General features: G+C 50.3%; 1 protein-coding gene across 2 annotated transcripts in view; it reads right to left on the bottom strand.

The window, feature by feature from the left end:
* Nucleotides 1-21,727, bottom strand: part of ANKRD13A (ankyrin repeat domain 13A) — a 93,075-nt gene that overhangs the window by 53,156 nt on the left and 18,192 nt on the right. For both annotated transcript variants that reach the window (XM_033954903.1, XM_033954904.1), the window contains exons 3-5: nucleotides 12,621-12,745; nucleotides 8,865-8,910; nucleotides 216-359 (exon numbers count right to left, since the gene is read on the bottom strand). In XM_033954903.1, coding sequence (XP_033810794.1) covers nucleotides 216-359; nucleotides 8,865-8,910; nucleotides 12,621-12,745 — 315 coding nt within the window. The remainder of the gene's footprint in view (nucleotides 1-215; nucleotides 360-8,864; nucleotides 8,911-12,620; nucleotides 12,746-21,727) is intronic.

Genomic DNA, 21,727 nt, shown 5'->3' with positions numbered 1-21,727 from the left:
GCCCCATAACTCAGTGGCAGTGCCGGATACTGAGGTTCAACTCTCGTGTTCACTTGGGCTACCGTTTCTGCATTAACCCTTTTTAACTGAAGTGTGGAACAGAGGTCTGGAGGACACTTCCCAACCTCCCGTGGTCAGCAAGGGTCTCTGTGTTGTCAGGGCATACTGTGTGAGGAGATGGGTGTGCTACAAGAGCGAGGAGTCTCGCTGCTTACCTTCTTCCTTAAAAATATAGCTGTGCTTCCCTCTTATCCAGCTCATGTTTTCAAAACCCAATAACGTGGCATCAACTCGCAGCTTGGCACCACTTTTCCATATGCGACAGATATCATTCGGACACATCCGGGACAGCAATGGAACTGTTGCAAAACCAATCCAAAAAAAAAAACAATCAAAAACAAGTACAAAATCATCTCATAATTACTACACTTCCCCCTCCCCATTCGCGGTTTCTGCACTCGCGATTTCACATAATCACGATTTTTTTCTGAGGAGGGGGAAAAATTTTTAAAAAACTTATTTTTTACCTCCCTGCCGCCTTCTCGGCCTTACCTGGTGGTCTAGAGGGCTTTCGGGGCAGGAGCGATCTTCCTACGCTCCTGCCCCGTGCAGATCGCCATGAGGAAATGGCTGTAGGGAGTTCCCCAGCCTAGCTTTTGCGTAACTTCAGCCTCTAAAGCACAAAAGGGATCTTGGGGGCGTTTACAGGTAGTGGTAACAGCTACTGAGAATCTTATACTAATGCACTACAAAGAAGCTCGTTAGTATTAAAATGAGTATCTTTTAAGGCAGGTCTTTTAAGGCTACTTTTAAAGAATTGGAAAAATTGGGATAAATTAAGTTACTCATTCTGGTGGGAATCCCTATGTTATATTTTCAAAATGGAAAAGTTTATGGCCATTCAGAGGGGTTATTATAAAAAATTTATGGAAGTGTGGGAACCATTAACTAAATATTGTAAAGATTAATCTAATTGTTTAATTGTGGAAAATGTGCACATCCAGGGTGGGTGGGGGGTATGTTTTTGGCATTTGATAAGAAGTAAAGAAGGGTTGATTATAAGTATTTTTATCAGATGTTTTTAAATTGGAAGGGGATGAGAGAAAATAAGTCTTATCTTTCTTTTATTAAGTATATTGTGCTGTAATGATAATAACATATGTAAATGCATCATTTGTTGTGCACAATTGAAGTTTCAAAAATGAATAAAGAATATTAAAAAAGGCAGGTCCAAGCTCTCGTAACTTTACTTTCCTGTCAGTGCCTGAGCACTGACTGTCTAAGGCACTGACAGGAAATTAATTAGCAGAGCTCAAACCCACAAAACATCCCCAGGGGTCTCAACCATCCCCCAAAGCCACAACACAGAGAACCCCCCTCTCCCGCTGCTCCGAACATTTAAAAAATGTCTTCAGATTCCCCCTCATAAGAATTGCTGCTGCTGGGTTAGACCAGTGGTCCATCATGCCCAGCAGTCTGCTCATGCGGCGGTCCTCCGGTCAAAGACCAGCGCCCTAACCGAGACTAGCCCTATCAGCAGGAACTTGTCTAACTTTGTCTTGAATCCCTGGAGGGTGTTTTCCCCTACAACAGACTCCTGCTAATTCCCCCCCCTACTGCTGCTCCCGAGTCTTCCAAGATTCATTCCCCTCATCCCTCCCGACGATCCCCTCTGAGCCTTCAAAAAAAAAAAAAAAAAAAAATGGCCATTGTGGTCTGATAGCAGACCTGATTCTCCTTGCCGCCCTCAAACACCCCCCCAATTCATCCCTTCTGCTGAGCCCCCAAGAGAACCCTGGTGGTTTAGTTGGCTGAAATAGTCCCTCCCCAGCTCAAGGAACCTCTCCCCCTTCACCTCACTGTATGGGCCAGAACCCTCCTGACACTGGCAGCAAGAATGCTCACTCCCTCCTGCTTCAGGGCTGGCCTCTTCAAAATGGTGGACCTGCCTCTGCTTGGTGCATCCTAGGATGAACTAGGAGGGGCCTAAAAGCAATGTTACTTACCGTAACAGTTGTTATCCAGGGACAGCAGGCAGCTATTCTCACTAGTGGGTGATGTCATCAGACAGAGCCCCGGTACGGACGTCTCACAAGCACGTGTTGCTTGTAGAAACTTAAAGTTTCTAGATGCCCGCACCGCGCATGCGCCGGTGCCTTCCTACCCGGAGATCCGGGCGTGTCTCCTCAGTTCAGGTGGCTAGCCTGAGAAGCCAACCCAGGGGAGGTGGGTGGGACGTGAGAATAGCTGCCTGCTGTCCCTGGATAACAACTGTTACGGTAAGTAACATTGCTTTATCCCAGGACAAGCAGGCAGGTATTCTCACTAGTGGGTGACCTCCAAGCTAACCTCAGTGGGATGGAGGGGGAGTTGGCGACTTAAGAGAATAAATTTTTCAATACTGTTTGGCCAAACTGTCCATCCCGTCTGGAGAGGGTATCCAGACAATAATATGAGGTGAATGTGTGAACCGAGGACCAGGTGGCAGCCTTGCAAATTTCCTCGATTGGTGTTGATCTGAGGAATGCTACTGAGGCTGCCATTGCTCTGACCTTATGGGCTGTGACCTTACAAGGAAGTGATAATCCAGCCTGGGCATAGCAGAAAGAGATACAAGCCGCCATCCAATTAGAGATGGTGCGCTTCGATACGGGTCTTCCCAACTTGTTAGGATCGAAGGAGACAAAAAGTTGAGGAGTGGTTCTGTGTGGCTTGGTGCGATCCAGGTAGAAAGCCAAGGCACGTTTACAGTCTAGAGTGTGAAGGGCCGATTCTCCGTGGTGAGAATGAGGCTTAGGGAAGAATACTGGAAGTACAATGGATTGGTTGAGATGAAATTCGGAGACCACCTTAGGCAGGAATTTCGGGTGAGTGCGGAGGACCACCTTGTCATGATGGAATACTGTGAATGGTGGATCCGTCATCAATGCCTGGAGTTCGCTGACTCTGCGAGCGGACGTAAGGGCTACAAGGAAAAGCACTTTCCAGGTGAGATACTTAAGAGGGGCCCTGTTGAGTGGTTCAAACGGGGGCTTCATGAGATGGGAAAGGACTACATTGAGGTCCCAAACTACTGGGGGTGGTTTGAGAGGAGGGTTAACATGGAAGAGTCCTTTCATAAATCTGGCGACCACCGGATGGGCCGAGAGGGGTTTCCCTTGTAGGGGCTGGTGGAACGCCGCAATAGCGCTCAGGTGGACTCGTATGGATGTGGACTTGAGCCCAGATTGAGATAGGTGTAGGAGATAGTCCAGAATGGAGGATAAGGAAGCTCGCTGAGGTTCCTTTGACTTAGAAACACACCATGAGGAGAATCTGGTCCATTTCTGGGAGTAGCATTGTCGAGTGGCGGGCTTCCTGGAAGCTTCCAAGACCTCCCTCACTTCTTGTGAGAATTGGTGAGGGGTTACGTTGAGAGGAACCAAGCTGTCAGGTGGAGAGACTGCAGGTTGGGATGAAGTAGTGATCCTTGATGTTGAGTAAGTAGTGAAGGAAACACTGGAAGTGGTACTGGTTCCCTGCTGCTGAGTTGAAGTAGGAGGGAGAACCAAGGTTGTCTGGGCCACCGAGGAGCTATTAGAATCATGGTGGCCCGTTCGAGTTTCAGCTTGACCAGGGTCTTCTGGATCAGCGGGAATGGTGGGAACGCATATAGAAATCGTTTCCCCCAGTTCAGTAGAAAAGCATCTGCCTCGAGGCGATGTGGAGTGTAGATCCTGGAGCAAAACTGAGGCAGTTTGGAGTTGTGGGGAGCCGCAAAGAGGTCTATCTGAGGCGTCCCCCATTGCGTGAAGATTTGGTGAAGGGGTCTGGAATGGAGAGTCCATTCGTGCGGTTGTAGCAGACGGCTTAGTTTGTCTGCTAAGACGTTGTTCTCCCCTTGGATGTATACTGCTCTGAGTAGGGCGTTGTGGCGCACCGCCCAGTCCCAGACTCGTAGAGCTTCCTGGCAAAGGAGGGCCGAGCCCGTGCCTCCTTGCTTGTTGATATAATACATGGCGGCCTGATTGTCTGTGCGAATGAGGATTACCATGTCGTGGAGTAGGTGTTGGAAAGCTTGGAGCGCATTGAAGATGGCTCTGAGTTCCAGTAGATTGATTTGGTGTAGTCTTTCCGCACTGGTCCAGAATCCTTGGGTGCGGAGACCCTCCAGGTGGGCCCCCCATGCATAATTCGACGAATCGGTTGTGAGAACTTTCTGATGGGGGGGAGAGTGCATCAGCAAACCTCTGGATAGATTCGAAGAGGTCATCCACCAAAGTAGAGACTGCCGAAGAGCAGGTGTGACTAAGATGCGTTTGGATAGTGGATCGGACGTCTGATTCCACTGTGATGCCAGGGTCCACTGGGGGATCCTGAGGTGGAGTCTGGCAAAGGGTGTCACATGTACTGTGGAGGCCATATGGCCCAGGAGCACCATCAGTTGTCTCGCCGGTAGGGTTTGGCGAGTAGACACCAACTGGCAGAGATGAAGAAGAGACTCCATGCGTTGCAGAGGCAGGAATGCTCGGAGTCGGGTGGTGTCCAGGACCGCTCCGATGAAGGGGAGGGACTGGGTGGGTTGTAGATGAGACTTGGAGAAGTTGATCTCGAAGCCCAAATTCTGGAGGAAGTAGGTTGTAGCCAAGGCCGCCGAAGTGACCTCTGGGGCTGACGGGGCCTTGATGAGCCAGTCGTCGAGGTATGGGAACACCTGTAGACCCCTGTCCCGGAGTGCTGCGGCCACTACCACCAGGCACTTTGTGAAGACTCTGGGGGACGAAGATAGGCCGAATGGTAGCACTCGATACTGTAGGTGCAGATTTCCCACCCGAAATCTGAGGAACTTTCGGGAGGCCGGGTGAATGGGGATGTGAGTGTAGGCCTCCTTGAGATCCAGGGAGCATAACCAGTCGTTCTGCTCGAGGAGGGGGTATAGAGAAGCCAAAGTCAACATGCGAAACTTCTCTTTGACCAGGAACTTGTTGAGGGCCCGAAGGTCTAAAATGGGTCGCAGGTCGCCCGTTTTCTTCGGGACGAGGAAGTACCGGGAGTAAAACCCTCGGTTCAATTGGTCTGACGGGACCGGCTCGACAGCCCGAAGCTGAAGTAAGGTTTGGACTTCCTGAAGAAGAAGGGCGGTCTGCGTCGAGCTTGAAGGATACTCTCTTGGAGGATGGTCCGGGGGGACCCGGTGGAATTGAAGAGAGTATCCTTCTCTTATGATGGTGAGGACCCATAGGTCCGTGGTTATGGCCTCCCATCGATGGTAAAAAAGATGGAGGCGGCCCCCTATGGGAGAGGCCGAGGTTATGCTCCCGGGAGGGGCGTCAAAAGGGCTGGGGAGCCTTAGGTACAGCCGGTGGCTGAGGTTTTTGCTGAGACTTCTGGGGAGGTTGTCTCTTCGCAGGCTGTCTCGCAGCAGGCGTTTGTCTGGGCATGTAACGCCGCTGGTAAATCAGGGGTGGCCTGGAAGGTCGAGACTGTTGAGGTTTGGGTTTGGGCCGCAGGATGGATTGAAAGGATTTTTCATGATCCGACAGCTTCTTGGTAACAGTTTCGATAGACTCATCGAACAGGTCAGCTCCAGCACATGGTACGTTGGCGAGTCTGTCCTGTAGGTTGGGATCCATATCGATTGTACGGAGCCATGCCAGGCGACGCATAGCTACCGCGCTTGCGGCGGCGCGTGCCGAGAGTTCGAATGCATCGAAGGAGGATTGCATCAGCTGGAGGCGTAATTGGGAGAGGGAGGCTACCACTTCCTCGAACTCGAATCGAGCTTGGTTGTCTATGAACGGAGTGAACTTGCGGAGCACCGGCAAGAAGAACTCCAGATAGGAAGAGAAAAAGAAATTGTAGTTTAGCACCCGTGACGCCATCATGGAGTTTTGGTAGAATTTTCTACCAAATTTGTCCATCGTTCTCCCCTCTCGGCCCGGCGGTACAGAGGCGTAGACCTGGGAGGGGTGAGAGCGTTTAAGGGAGGACTCGACCAGTAGGGATTGGTGGGAGAGTTGAGGGCCCTCGAACCCTTTATGGTGCACGATGCGGTATCGAGCATCGAGTTTGCTGGGGATCGCCGGTATGGAATACGGTGTTTCGAAGCACTGCATGAAGGTCTGGTCCAGTAATTTATGCAAGGGGAGCCGAAGCGACTCCGTTGGAGGGTTAGGTAAATGCATGGTGTCCAGATACTCTTTGGAGTATCGGGAGCCCGTGTCAAGGGTCACATCCAGATCATCCGCCATTTGTCGGAGGAATGATGAGAAGGACAATTGTTCCGCCAGCGTCGGTCTGTGGGACGGGCTGGAGGAGGAGGAGGCCTCCAGGTCCGTGGACATCGGGGAGTGACAAGGAGAATCGGGCACCGGTGTCTCCTCGTACTCCGGGCCCCCCGGAGGGGACACCTCTGATGAGGAGTATCCCCTACGTTGCAGTTTTTTCTGCGGTGACACCTCCGAATGGCGTGAGGAGTGCCAGGATGAGTGTCTCGATCGGTGCCCGTCTCGGTGGCGGGACGGGGATCGGGATCGTCTGTGCATCGCATGGTCTCCCGAGGCCCCCAAGTGGATAGGGCTGGAAGCGGTGGATCGCAACTGGGTTTGCGATGCGGGTTCTTGCGATGCTACCCAAGTCTGGTAAGGAGTGCGGAAGAACTCTTCCTGACTATGCCCAGGGCTTCGAGTATCGATCGGAGGTCTGGTCCCATGTTGGCGCGGAGGCGTAATGGGTTCTAATGGCGGCATATCGGTAAGCGAGGCTTGCCGCGTGGGCATCGCCGCCCTCCCCCGTTCGTCCTCGTCGGTTGTCGAGGTCGAACGGTGTGGGGGAGGGGGAGGGGGCGGACCGCCCCTTTGGACCGGTACCGGGAGGTCACCCTGTATGGCAGCGATGAGCCCGGGTCCGATGGTCTGCATGAGCTCAACGAATTGAGCTTCCAGCACGGACCGTAGCGAAGCCGATAAGGAGGGATCCGCACCGAAAGGGGGTCCTCCTGCACGGACATCGCGCTCCTTCGAGGCCGAGTGCTTCTGCTTAGTAGCTTTCGGCACTTTGATGACCATTGGTGGCACTGTGGAAGGAAGAGGTACCTGAACCGAGGAGACCGGGGCAGGCACCGACGTCGAGCTCGTGGATGGTGTCGGGGTGAGCGATGCCGGTTTCACCACACTCGATGCAGGAGGGGTCGATGCCGGTTTCGCCCGAACCGGGGAGGTATCAGATGAAGTGGAGGCTGAGGGATCCTTAGCTGCGTCCATCTTGAACATCGATTCCCACAATAGGCAACGCCGCTTGAATGAGCGTGCCGTAAGGGTAGAGCAAGGCCTGCACGATTTCGGGATGTGGTCAGGGCCCAAACACTGCAAACAGCGCCAGTGAGGGTCCGTGAGTGAAATCGCGCGTTGGCACTTGCTGCACTTTTTAAACCCGGTGATTGGCCGGGACATAGGCCGGAAAATCTCCGCCGCGAGGTCGAAGCCAGTGGGCCTGAGCCACGTGGCCGGCCCGTTCGACCCGCCGGAGGAAATAATCTTCTTTTTTTTTTTTTTTTTTTTTTTTTTACTGAAAAAGAAAAGAACTGTTAACTGTAATTAAAAGAAAGCGAAAACGCGGACAAGGAAGGCAAATTTAACTGAATTCAGCTAGCGCATGATGAAGTTGAACTTCTCAGCTCCGCGGAAAAGAAAGAACTGAGGAGACACGCCCGGATCTCCGGGTAGGAAGGCACCGGCGCATGCGCGGTGCGGGCATCTAGAAACTTTAAGTTTCTACAAGCAACACGTGCTTGTGAGACGTCCGTACCGGGGCTCTGTCTGATGACATCACCCACTAGTGAGAATACCTGCCTGCTTGTCCTGGGATAATACCATATAAGGATGCACTGGGCAGAGCAACCATTTTGAAGAGGCAGGCCCTAAGGCAGGAGGGATTGGGCATCCCTCCTGCCGGTCTTCTAAACAAGGTACAGGGAACAGTCGGGGGGGGGGGGGGAGGTCATAGCCTGTACAGTCAGGTGGGAGGAGGGTATTTAAGCTGGAGGGGGGAGGGAATTTCTCTGGCACTGTAGCTTTACGGTGCTAGAGTTTTGTGCATCTGGCCCTGGCTGTAGAGTCTGGAACACCCTTGCATCTGCTGCAGTCCTGAGGATCATGTTCTATTTTTCTAACGTTTGAAGAATATTTGCATTGAAACAATAGAAAGTGGAACCCACTCACCCAATTACTGATTTTTCTCTGGTTCTTCAGTTCCTTTGTGCTCTGGAGTCACACTGACTGAAGCAGTTTATCTTGTTGGGCAGATTGGATGGACCATGCAGGTCTTTATCTGATGTTCTCTACTAAGCTATTCAGGTCAATATTCAAACGGAAATATCCAAATAACCAGATAACTACCAGTTATCCAGGCACAATTTTCAAGTTGTGATTAATATTTTTATGGGGGGGTGTCGGTGATCACTGGGGTAGTGTGTGTGGGGGGGTCTGTATTATGTGTTTACAGTGCTTATCTGGTCATTTTAGGTGGGTTTTGTGACTTAGACCATGTTTTAAATGGTCTAAGTCACAACGTCCAAGTTCCATCGATCCTGTGCTGTATAACTTTTGGTTATACATGCAGTACGACTAAGTCTAAGCCTGCCCACTTCCCGCCCAAATCCCGCCCTCGACACTCTTCCTGACACGCCCCATTTAGCTATGGTCATTCAGCGGCACTATGAAGGCCTAGGTCATTTATAAATACATCCAAAACCCAGTTTTATTATCGGCACTTGGACGTTTTTGACTGATGATCGTCCAAGTGCCATCTTAGGCCGGTTTTTGGACGTTTTTCTCTTTCAATTATGAGCCCCCCACTGTATATCATTCCATCGCTATTATACTTACCCCAACTTGTAAACTCCCACTTCATTTCCATATAAAAGTCAGGCGCCTGAGACAAAACAAAACACAGCGCAGGTAAAGAATGAAGACAAGCAGGAAAGGAATACAGCCTGCTTTCTAAGATGAGAGAGAAAATGGTGATCTGAAGCTCCTTGGACCACCTTCTACAGATAATATAGAGAAAGGTCCCTCTGGTGAGAGCAGAGAGCTTAAGTCAGAAATTCATATCCCTTTCAGGCAAGTTTTATCTAGTTAAATCTTCTTTTTTCAAATGCGACTCTTATGCAGATTGAAACCAATGTTATCAAATTATGATTTTAGAACTGTGGTTCAAAGTATGATATAAGTAAATAATGAATCCAAAAAACCTCACAGTATGCCACTTTTTGGACCATTTTCTTTTTTGAAAATGAGCTCCATAGTTACACATATTTGCACATAGAGGTGATTAGAGCTGGCTGCGTCTTGAGGGTAGTGAGCACCCGACTCTGGCACCTTGTTGAAAAGCCTGTATGTATATAGGTATGAAAAGCCAGCTGGTATATTCTGAGACTTCATCTCCTCCTCTATATTTAAAGTTGGCTATATTACTTGGGATCTTTTTGGATTTATTTCTGTGATCGAGTTGAGCATTTTTATCTTAATTTTGGATACACTGATTGTAAATAAACCTTCTCTTGACACAGTTCCAACATTTTCACTGAGTGGTAACTGAGTACGATGGAGGATTTTTGGGGGGAGGGTTTTATTTACTACTACTATTAATTATTTCTATAGCGCTACCAGAGAAAGTTTGGGTGGCTCTTGGGAACCCTTTCCCTCAGTGCTGCTCTGTTCCCTTCCCAGACCTGAACATTAGAGAATGACACGGGGAAAAAATCTGTCCCCGTCACTGCACCGTCCCCGGCCCACCATCCTCTGCACCGCTCCGTCACCGCCGTTCCCTTCACCGCCCTGTCACCGTCACCGCTATCCCTTTCACTGCCCCGTCACCGCCACTGCCATCCCATTCACTGCCCCGTCACCGTCCCCGCAGCATCCATATAAGCCTCAGTACTGCGAAAAACCATGAAGACAGAAGAGAGTTCTGCCACTACTACTACTGCACTGAGAATCTGTTTCAGTGCCTCTGTCCTGTAGTAAAAACAGAACATAAAATAAATCAATTAACTTGTCCTCCCTTTCAATGACGTGTCCCCCATGTTCACCTATAGCTCGAATCAGGTCAATTGTGCACACTAAAAATGCAGGAGGATCTGGAACGTGAGCGCAGGCAGGCAGTGATACAAAAATAGCAGACACCCGACCGACTGCAGAGTTCCGCCATCTCCCTCCCTCCATTTCACCTTAGATGTAGAGTATGCCGGCTTTCTTTTTCGCCCAGCCGCATGTGCGGGTGCTCATTTGTTCAATATTCTCCTCTGACGCAACCGGAAACAGGAAGTTGCAAGAGAGGAGAAGATTGATCAACGCGAGCGCGGCTTTTTGAACGCATTCGGCTGGGCGAAAAAGAAAGCCAGCATACTCTACATCAGTGTTTTTCAACCTTTTTACACCCGTGGACCGGCAGAAATAAAAGAATTATTTTGTGGACCGGCAAACTACTAAGACTAAAATTTTAAAACCCTGTTTCCGCCCCAGCTCCGCAAGCTCAGTCACCTCAGTAACTATAGAAAAATATACAAATATAGTGCAAAATATAGACAGCAGATATAAATTCTCAAAACTGACACATTTTGATCACTAAATTGAAAATAAAATCATTTTTCCTACCTTTGCTGTCTGGTGATTGATTTCATGAGTCTCTGGTTGCGTTTCCTTCTGTCTGTGTATCCTTTCTTTCATTTCTTTCTTTCTGCACTCAGGCCCAAGAATTGTCCCTTTCTATTCCCTCCCTCTTTCCTTCCTTTGTCCTTAGTGCCCCCGGTGCCTCCTTCCCATGTCTTTAGTGCCCCCGGTGCTTCCTTCCCATGTCCTTAGTGCCCCTTCCTGTCTTTAGTGCCCCCAGTGCCTCCTCCCCATGTCTTTAGTGCCCCAGTGCCTCCTTCCCATGTCCTTAGTGCCCCTTTCTGTCTTTAGTGCCCCCAATGCCTCCTTCCCATGTCTTTAGTGCCCCCGGTGCCTCCTTCCCATGTCTTTAGTGCCCCAGTGCCTCCTTCCCATGTCCTTAGTGCCCCTTTCTGTCTTTAGTGCCCCCAGTGCCTCCTTCCCATGTCTTTAGTGCCCCCGGTGCCTCCTTCCCATGTCTTTAGTGCCCCTAGTGCCTCCTTCCTATGTCCCTCTCACTGTCTTCCACACTTTATCCCACCCTCACCCCCACCCCCGAAGCCTGCCTGCCTGCCTGTGCCTGTCTACCTTTCTCCCTCCCTAGCCAAAGCCAGCCTGCTGCCTCCCTGCCGCTAAAAAAAAAAAAGCCTCCCTTCTTTTCCTTTTCTCTTACCGCCATGCTGCAGCTGCTAAAGCCGGAAGTCTTCTTTCCGACTCAATTCTGAAGTTGGAGAGGACGTTCTGGGCCAGCCAGGCAGCGATTGGAAAGGCTTTAGTAGCTGCAGCATGGCGATAAGAGCAGGAGAAAAGGAGAGGCTTTTTTTTTTTTTCTTCGCGCGGACCGGCAGAAATTCAACCGGCGGTTGCTCTTCAGTTCAAAGGTGAGGTGGAGAGAGGGAGATGGCGGGGACCGCGCGATCTTGATTGCCTCACTGCGGGGACAAGTCCATTCACTGCTCCACGGGGCGGTGAATGGCCTTGTCCCCGTCCCGCAGAGGCCACTATTTTTTGTTCCCCGTTTCGGCAGGTTACCCGCGGCTAAACGCGGCTAGCCACGGGTAACCGCCACCGTGTCATTCTCTACTGAACATACCACCTCCAAAGCACACCCAGGCCCAGGCTACTTTACTCCTATCAGTTGCTCTTACATTGGATAAAACATGGCTATTGAAGTTATATTTTAAAAATAAACACAAGGAATTTCTGGGATTGAAAGTTCAAATGTTTCCTGATTTGGCCAGGGACACACAGAGGCGTCGAAAGGAATTTTTATTGTTAAGACCAGCAATTACTGACCTGGGAGCAACCTTTTTTCTCTGATACCCTTGCAAATGTATTGTTCATTATAAGTTGCATAAATTTGTTTTCTTTGAACCCTCACAACTGACAACATTCCTGTCTCTGTCAAGACTGGAGAAAGCTCATAATGTATGATGTATAGATGACTGCCTTACTACAGTTCTACCTATTACTGTTTCTTTCTTCTTTTGTACCTGATTGCTTTAAATTCCGTTTGATTTAATCTTGGATCCTATATGAGGACTTGAGCGTGATTTAAGACAGAATTTATTTTTCTTTTGAAATTTAATATGTTGGATGTTTCTTTCTTTATTGAATCTTGCTTTTCTGTACAAGTTTAAACTTGATTGATTATAATTGAAAATTTATAAATATAAATTAAAAAAAAAAAAGAAATTGGTGTTGCAAGGTTCCCTAATATATCAGGATGGAGTGGTCTGAAATCCAGGAGTGGCCCAAAATATCCAGTGTGGAACTGGGAAACCTGGCATCTCTGCTAAATCATGGAACCAGCCTGAAATTCCAGCAGAATATACACAACCTGAATCTGCAAACATACAGGCATGAGAAGAACTTCCTCTATGTGGGGCCTTTCATTACAAATGGTAATAAACCATAGTAAACAATTCCTCCATATTTATTAACTTAATGTAAAATCTAGAAATTGAAAACCAAGATCTTATCTCCAGATACCTCCAGTGTTTTCTTCAGTAATTCCGGAACTCCTCCGAGCGCCATGGTGGCTGTGTGGTATTCCCGATACTGCAGGACCATCTGAACCATCTCGGGGTCACCTGTGCTTACAGCCTCATGTAAAACTGGAACCCCAATGAGTGGGGTTTAAATAAAGCAGAAATAAACAGGACCATTACAAATGCAGTTATTCCCCAGGGAGTCTAAGTAGCAGAAGGAGCAAAGATATTTTGCATCTAAAAAAAATTATTCAATAATGTAAAACCAAAGTTATAAATAAGAATGCGTAAAATGACTGTGGTTTAGGATGACACATAACAACCCTGCCCAGCGTCCAGTGGATTGCAAGCCCAGATCACTGAAAATTATTTCCCTTATCAGCTCCAAAATATTTGCAACTCTCGGCAATCTGTTTGCCCACCTCTACAAAGCAACTTTCTTGTTTTGGCTAGCTTAAAATTTTGTTTTTTGAAAATGGTACGTGGGCAAAGAAATAAGCACAAATTGCCTCTCCTACTTGAGATACTGCACAACAGTCATTTCAAAACCTGGATTTAATAAGTTTTGTGCATAAATACTGGATGAAGAGTTTGTGTTTTCAGTAGGGATGCAAGGTAGTTAATTCTGCGATTAATGCATTAATTATTAGCTGTGATTTAAAAAAAAAATAATCAGTGAATATCTAAAAAAAATAAATAAATTAAGCTTGTTACAGTGTCTCCTATCTAGGGTTATCAGATTTTACTATTGTAAAATCTGGACCCATGGCCCTGCCCCAAGCATGCCCAGTTCCACCCAGCCCTGCCCCCATTTCACCCAAGTCACACCTCATTCTGCCCCAGCCCTGCCTCCCTTCAACCTGTTCTTGTGCTCGAAGCCGCGTTGGGAGGTCATCTGTGCATGTGTGACACAATGACATCACATGAATGTACATGACATCACTGCGTTACATCCATTTATGTGCAGATGCTCTCCTGACATGGTCCTGAGCTAGAAACTTTTCAAAACCCGGGCAAAGTGCTGGGTTTTGAAAAGCCGTCCGGATGTCAGGACATAGCCTCTAAAAAGAGGACATGTCCGGGTAAATCCTGACGCCTGGTAACCCTACTCCTATCTCCTTCAAATATTTCTTCTGCTCTCTTCCACTCCCAACCCTTGTCCTCAGTGCAATCAGGCATCAACTCCCTCCCCCTTAGTCTACCTTAAAGGTAGTTCTCTGTTGATTGTGAACAGAAGCAGTATTGCACTGCACATATGCTGCTTGCAGCCTGGTCTGAAGCTTTCCATTAGACGTGTCCAGCTCATAAAGAAACAGGAAGTGATATCAGAAGAGGCAGGACAGCAAGAGGGAAAGCCACAGCCAATGTATGTTCAACACAGCCACAGCCATGGACCAATAGAAGACCACCTTTAAGGTAGACTGCTGAGATGGGGCATGTTTGAGAGGGGCAGGGAAATGAGTTGCCGACCCAATAGTGGAACCCAAGAGGCCACCAGTTTAAGATATGGCTGAGGCGACCAGTTTCAGCAGCCATGAAAAGACCTTGTGTCACTGCTTATGGGAATGGAGGGGAGGTAGAGGAGAAAGAGAGAGAATGGATCCCAGGAAAGAAAGAGAAATAATGGACCTGAAAGAAGAAGAGAGGGAGAAAGGAAGAGATGTTGGATCTGGTGGAGAGAGGAAGGGAGATTCTCAGTCCTTTAAGGAAGAGAAGGGGGATGGGATTTGATATACTGGCTCTCTGTGGTTACAATCAAAGCAGTTTACATATTATATACAGGTACTTATTTTGTACCTGGAGTAATGAAAGGTTAAGCGAGTTGCCCAGAGTCACAAGGAGCTGTAGAAGGAAAAGCACAGTTACTTACCGTAAGAGGTGTTATCCAGGGACAGCAGGCATATATTCTCACATGTGGGTGACGTCATCTACGGAGCCCCAGCGCGGACAGCTTTTCAAGCAAACTTGATTGAAGTTTCAAGTTTGCTATGCTGCACCACGCATGTGCATGCCTTCTTGCCCACTAGAGGGCGCATCCCCACCTCGTGGTCCTCAGTTCCATATCCAGCAAAGAAGCCATCCCCGGGGAGGAGGGCGGGTTGTGAGAATATATGCCTGCTGTCCCTGGATAACACCTGTTACGGTAAGTAACTGTGCTTTATCCCAGGACAAGCAGGCATGATATTCTCACATGTGGGTGACCTCCAAGCCAACCAAAAAAGGGTAGGTGGGAGGATGGCAATTTAGGAAAACAGATTTCGCAAAACTGACTGGCCAAACCGGCCGTCACTCCTGGATAACGTATCCAGACAGTAGTGGGAGGTGAAAGTATGAACCGAAGACCAAGTGGCAGCCTTGCAGATGTCCTCCATCGGAGTAGACTGGAGGAAAGCAACAGAAGCTGCCATCGCTCGGACCTTATGTCCCGTAACCCGACCATGCAGCTCGAGACTAGCCTGAGCGTAGCAAAAAGAAATACAAGCAGCCAACCAGTTGGACAAGGTACGCTTGGAAACAGGATGTCCCAACCGATTAGGATCAAAGGACAAAAATAATTGAGGAACCTTCTGATGAGACTTGGTGCGTTGAAGATAAAAAGCCAACGCCTTCTTACAGTCAAGAGTGTGAAGCGCCACCTCCCCAGGATGAGCGTGGGGCTTCGGAAAAAACACCGGAAGAACAATTGACTGATTGAGGTGGAAATCAGACACAACCTTAGGTAAAAATTTAGGATGGGTGCGAAGAACCACCTTGTCATGATGGAACACAGTAAAGGGTGGGTCCGCAACCAAAGCCTGCAGCTCACTAATCCGACAAGCAGACGTGAGCGCAAGTAAAAAGATCACCTTCCAAGTGAGAAACTTAAGAAGAGACTTGACAATAGGCTCAAAAGGAGGTTTCATCAGCTGAGCCAAGACCACATTAAGATCCCAAACCACAGGAGGAGGTTTCAGAGGAGGATTAACATTCACTAAACCCCTCATGAAACGAACCACCAGAAGATGAAGAGAGAGAGAACGTCCCTCGAGATGCCGATGGAAAGCAGCAATAGCACTGAGATGCACCCGAATGGAAGTCGTCTTTAGCCAAGACTTGGACAAATGCAACAAATATTCCAGAACCGAGGACACCGGAACCGAACTCGGATCCAGATGGTGCGAGGAACACCAGGATGAAAATCTGGTCCACTTCTGGGAATAACAAAGCCGAGTCGAGACCTTGCGCGAGGCTTCCAACACCTCCCTGACCGACTGAGAAACAGAAACCGAAGTCAGGGGGAAAGGAACCAAGCCGTCAGATGTAATGACTGAAGATTGGGATGCAACAGCGAACCCCGATTCTGAGACAGCAGAGAGGGAAAAACAGGCAGAAGTAGAGGCTCCCTGGCACTGAGTTGAAGGAGCAGGGAGAACCAGTGCTGACGAGGCCAACGAGGCGCAATGAGAATCATAGTGGCTCTGGATGACTTGAGATGAACCAACGTCCTCAAGATCAGAGGGAAAGGAGGAAACGCATAAAGGAACCTCCCTCCCCAGTCGAGAAGGAAGGCATCGGCCTCGAGACGGTCCTGGGAGTAAATCCGAGAACAATAGAGGGGCAGTTTGTGAGTCTCCGGGGAGGCAAACAGATCCACCTGAGGAGTCCCCCAGCGGTCGAAGACCTCTCGCAGAACTCGGGAGTTGAGCGACCACTCGTGCGGCTGGAGAAGACGACTGAGTTTGTCGGCCAGACAATTCTTCTCTCCCTGAATGTAAACCGCCCGCAGGAAGATGTTCTGGGAGACCGCCCATTCCCAAAGGCGCAAGGCTTCCCGGCACAGGGACCAAGAGCCCGTCCCCCCTTGCTTGTTTACATAATACATTGCCACTTGGTTGTCCGTCCGTACCAGGACTACCTGATTGCGCAGCAGATGGAAGAACGCTCGAGCTGCCAGAAAAATGGCGCAAAGCTCCAACACATTGATGTGACAAAGACGGTCCTCCGCAGACCATAGACCTTGAGTCCGCAGACCGTCGAGGTGAGCCCCCCACGCGTACTCCGAAGAGTCCGTGGTCAGGACCTTGCGATGTGGAGGGACGAGAAAGAGCAAACCCCCGGAAAGATTGGAAGAGTTGGTCCACCAACGGAGCGAACGTCTCAAGGAAGGAGTCACTGTTACAGGAAGGGAGAGCGGGTCTCGATCCTGACGCCACTGGGAGGCCAAGGTCCACTGAGGGAGTCTCAGATGCAATCGGGCAAACGGTGTGACATGAACCGTCGATGCCATGTGGCCGAGTAGAATCATCAGCCGGTGCGCTGAGACGGAGCGCTGCAGCGAAATCTGATGGCACAGTCGAAGCAGAGCCTCCAGCCTCGAAGAGGGAAGGAACGCACGAAGGCGAACCGTGTCCAGCACGGCCCCGATAAACTGAAGGGATTGAGCAGGGCACAGCTGCGATTTGGGAAAATTCACCTCGAACCCCAGACGTTGAAGGAAGATGATAGTCTGTCGGGTCGCTGAGATAACCCCCTCCCGGGATGATGCCTTGATCAGCCAATCGTCCAGGTAGGGGAAGACCTGCAGCCCCTGAGATCTCAGGGCAGCCGCGACTACCACCATACACTTCGTGAAGACTCGAGGAGACGAGGCCAGCCCGAAGGGGAGGACACGATACTGAAGGTGCAACTCCCCCACCTGGAACCGTAAGAACTTGCGGAAGGCGGGATGCACCGGAACATGAGTATACGCTTCCTTCAAGTCTAGGGAGCACATCCAGTCCCCCTCCTCCAACAGAGGGTAGAGAACCGGAAGCGACAACATACGGAACTTCTCCCGGACCAGGAACTTGTTGAGCTTCTGGAGGTCCAAAATGGGGCGTAAGTCCCCGGTCTTCTTTGGGACCAAAAATTAACGGGAGTAGAACCCCCGCCCCCGTTGGTTTGGGGGGACCGGTTCCACCGCCCGAAGGCTCAACAAGGCCCTGGCTTCCGAGAGTAGAAGAGGAAGCTGGGTTCGGTTGCAAAGAGATGCCCCCGGCGGTTGTTCCGGCGGCGTGGCCGAGAAGTTTAGCGAGTAACCCTCGGAGACGAGACGGAGCACCCAAGCGTCTGACGTGATCATAGTCCAGGCCGAATGAAAGGCCCGCAGCCGGCCCCCGATGGGCAGGGGGTCAGGAGAGAGTGTGGAGGGGGCCCGCCCCCATCCGCTCATCACGTCAAAAAGACGGCGCTGGCTTAGACGCCCCTTGCGTCTGAGGTTTCGGCTGGGCCCCTCTGCCCTGCTGCGGTGGGTGCCTGGGCGGAGGCCTCGAGAATGCTGGTGTAGATTTTTGAGGGTATCGCCGCGGTGGAGGTCTAAATGGCTTCTGCGGCGTTACCCGTGGTTTAGGACGGACCAAGGAGGCGATGGAGCGGACAGGCGTTTGGTCGCCGCCTCCAAGGACTCATCGAACAATTCCGATCCGACACATGGCAGATTGGCTAGGCGCTCCTGCAAGTTCGGGTCCATATCAACCGTTCGGAGCCATGCGAGACGGCGCATCGCTACTGCAAAGGCGGAGTCTCTGGAGGCCAACTCAAATGCGTCGTAAACTGCATGAAAAAGGTATAGGCGCAGCTGTGACAAGTTGGCCATAAATTTACCAAAGTCCCCCTTATGGGAATCCGGCATGACCCTATGATAACGGGGTAATGCCTTCACCATCTGCCTCAGATAAGATGAAAAAGTGAAAGCATAATTAAGGACCCTGGCCGCCATCATGGAATTGGAATAGAGGCGGCGACCAAACTTGTCCAAAGTCCGCCCTTCCCGCCCGGGAGGGACCGCAGCGGCTAGAAGGCTGGGACTTCTTTAACTCCGACTCCACCAGCAACGACTGGTGAGACAGTTGCGCCTTCTCGAAGCCCTTACATGGGATGGTACGGTACTTCGACTCCATTTTAGATGGAACCGCTGTGACTGTAAGAGGGGAGTCCAAGTTCCTCAGGAAGGTTTGATGGAGGACTTTATTAAGAGGCAGACGAGGGGTCTCCCTCGGGGGAGAAGGTAAATCCTGCTCCTCCAAAAACTCCTTGGTGTATTGTGAACCAGACACCAGATCCAGGTCCAAGGCCCTCCCCATATCAAGCACAAATCTGGAAAAGGAGGAGGGTTTGGACGGAGGGGAGGGCGATCGAGAGGCCCGCGTCTCCAAAAAGGAAGGGGAAGCATCACGGGAATGACGAGGTTCCCTACCAGACCCCGAGCCCCAAGAGGCCGCCCCAAGCGATCTTGACGGGGTCGGGGACCGCCTATGCCCCGAGGAACCCCTGTGTGAAGTCCCCGGGGTACGAGGCACCGAGGTCTGCCCCTTCCGTTTCGGCGAGGAGTCTCTTGACAACCCTCCCTCGGAGGAACGGAACAACCTCGGATTATCGAGGCGGAGCTCCGAGACACGTAGCATCTCAGCCCCGGTCGGCGAGGAGCGACCGCGCCTCCGAGGAGACCCGCGAGAACACTTGGGCTTCCTCGGCCGGCGCTTCGCCCGAGGCCGACCCGAGGGCGAGGAGCCCCGGGAGGACCTCGACGAGGAAGAAGTGGAAGAGATCCTCCGAACTCTCCGCACCTTGTCCCGAGGCCGCACACTCCGTTCCGGCTGGTCGACCGAGGTCGAGGGCAAGGTCGGGGTCGAGGCCGGAACCACCCTGGGGGCCAAAGTCGAGGGCACCGAGACCGAGGCCGCCGAAGCCGGGGCACTCGGGGCCGAAGCTGGCTGCAGGTGCGCTAAGGCGCCGGACAGCTCCGAGGTAATGAGGGCACGGAGCAAGTCCTGAAAAGCCGGCACCGCCATCATGGCTGGTAGATCCGGGGCCGGCGGGTGCTCCCTCGAGGGCGACCTCGGTCTCGAGTATTCCCGCGGGGCACCCGACTTCGACGCTCGGGGCGGGGCCGAGGACGACCCACCCGCCCCCGTCGAGGATCCCGAGGATGGCTTCTTCGAAGTTGGAGCTGAGGAAGGAAGAGAGGACTTACCCCCCGTCGACTTCGAAGTCGAGGCTGTCGGCTTCGAGGAAGCAGGATGTCTCGGCGAGGCCGAGGGAGTCGACGCCGAGGTCAAGGCCGGGGCCAAAGCCGAGGCCGACGTCGAGGCCTGCTCCGCGGAGTCGACAGCAAAGAGCTCCGCCATTCTGGCACGACGGCGGCGGAGAGCTCTTAGCTGAAAAGTCGAGCACCTGGGGCAGGAATCGGTGGGATGCTCGGGACCCAGGCAAAGTAAGCACCACCGGTGGGGATCGGTGAGAGAAAGTAGCCGATCGCACTGGGCGCACTTTTTAAAGCCCGTCAAAGGACGGGACATGAAATCGAAAAACGGCCGGGAACGGAACGAGGTCCCGCGGCCGCGGCTACCGGGAGCCCCCGGAGCCGAACGAAAAATCTTTTTTTTTTTTTTTTCGACGATTAACAAACACACGAACGAATAAAAAAATAAAGCAAGCACAGCGACTGAGAAAAACGACTCAGACGCGGTGTCAGAAGGCAAAAAAGAGAGAGCACAATTTCCACAGGGCTTCTGGCTCCGCGGAAAAAACTGAACTGAGGACCACGAGGTGGGGATGCGCCCTCTAGTGGGCAAGAAGGCATGCACATGCGTGGTGCAGCATAGCAAACTTGAAACTTCAATCAAGTTTGCTTGAAAAGCTGTCCGCGCTGGGGCTCCGTAGATGACGTCACCCACATGTGAGAATATCATGCCTGCTTGTCCTGGGATAACAAACACATTCCAATATGATCATAGGGCCAGCAGTTCCAGATACTGATCTCACAATGCACAAAGTGCTGTTGTCCCTGTCTATTGAACATCCTCATGATGTTTTAAGGAAAATAGCACTGGGGAGTCACAGTGATAGTCAGGGTCAACAGGATGAGTTGGGGTGGGGATAGGACAAGGCAAAAGAGGCTTTCTAGCCTTTGTTGCATTCTTTCCCAATCTTTCATACTCAGTATTTTAGATTATTGCAATATTGTGTACCTCACCAACCCTCAGAGACATCTTAACCAGCTTCGTAGAGTTCAACATTTGGATGTTGGTCTTATTTTCGGTTTGAAAAAATATCAGACCATGTTTCTCCTTATTACAGACAGCTTCATTAGCTCCCTGTTGAGGTTCGCCTACTATTTAAATTTGGATGCCTTATATATATTCCATTTTCTATACGTTCTCCCAGGGGAGCTCAGAATGGTTTACATTAATTTATTCAGGTACTTGAGCATTTTTCCCTGTCTGTCCTGATGGGCTCACAATCTATTTAATGTACCTGGGGCAAGGGGGTGATTAAGTGACTTACCCAGGGTCACAAGGAGTAGCGTGGGTTTGAACCTACAACCTCAGAGTGCTGAGGCTGTAGCTTTAACCCCTACGCCACTCTAGAAATAAAAATGTAGTAAAAGTGAGCCAAGTATGGGACAATCAAGCCATTATGACTTCACTGATGAGGTTGGCTCTTAGGCATTGGTGGAATGAGGCATTGTGATGTCACAATACCAGCTCTGGTTATCAGAGGCTGAAACTTTTCACACTATTTATTTATTCAATTTTCTATACTGTTCTCCCAGGGGAGCTCAGAACGGTTTACATGAATTTATTCAGGTACTTGAGCACTTTCCCCTGACTGTCCTGATGGGCTCACAATCTATTTAATGTACTTGGGGCAATGGGGGAATTAAGTGACTTGCCCAAGGTCACAAGGAGCAGCATGGGTTTGAACCCACAACCTCAGGGTCCTGAGGCTGTATTAGAAGCATTTCAGACATAGTCTGAAAACTTCTTTGTATTATAAGTTTATGAAGGAATAGTAAATATTTTTCTTTTGTATTTATGCTGAAAATGCTCAGTTTGTTTGAAAAGTTAACTGCATCAAACTATTTGGTGTACACTTCTCCCTCCGTATTTGCGGAGATAGGGGATCAGCATGGCCACGAAGAAAGAAAACCCGCAAATAACTTTACATATGTTATTTGCCGTTTTTCTGTAAAAAGCTGGAAAAAAAAAAAGACACAAAACTGCAAATAGCCTTACCTGTTCCTGTGAAGAAAGTGCCGCGATTTTCTCTGTACAGTGCTGGGAGGATTGATTCTCCCTGTGTATCGCT

The sequence above is a fragment of the Geotrypetes seraphini genome, chromosome 8, assembly GCF_902459505.1.
Source record: "Geotrypetes seraphini chromosome 8, aGeoSer1.1, whole genome shotgun sequence".
NCBI classification, from domain to species: Eukaryota; Metazoa; Chordata; class Amphibia; order Gymnophiona; family Dermophiidae; genus Geotrypetes; species Geotrypetes seraphini.
This window is presented reverse-complemented; position numbering and strand designations above follow the sequence as displayed.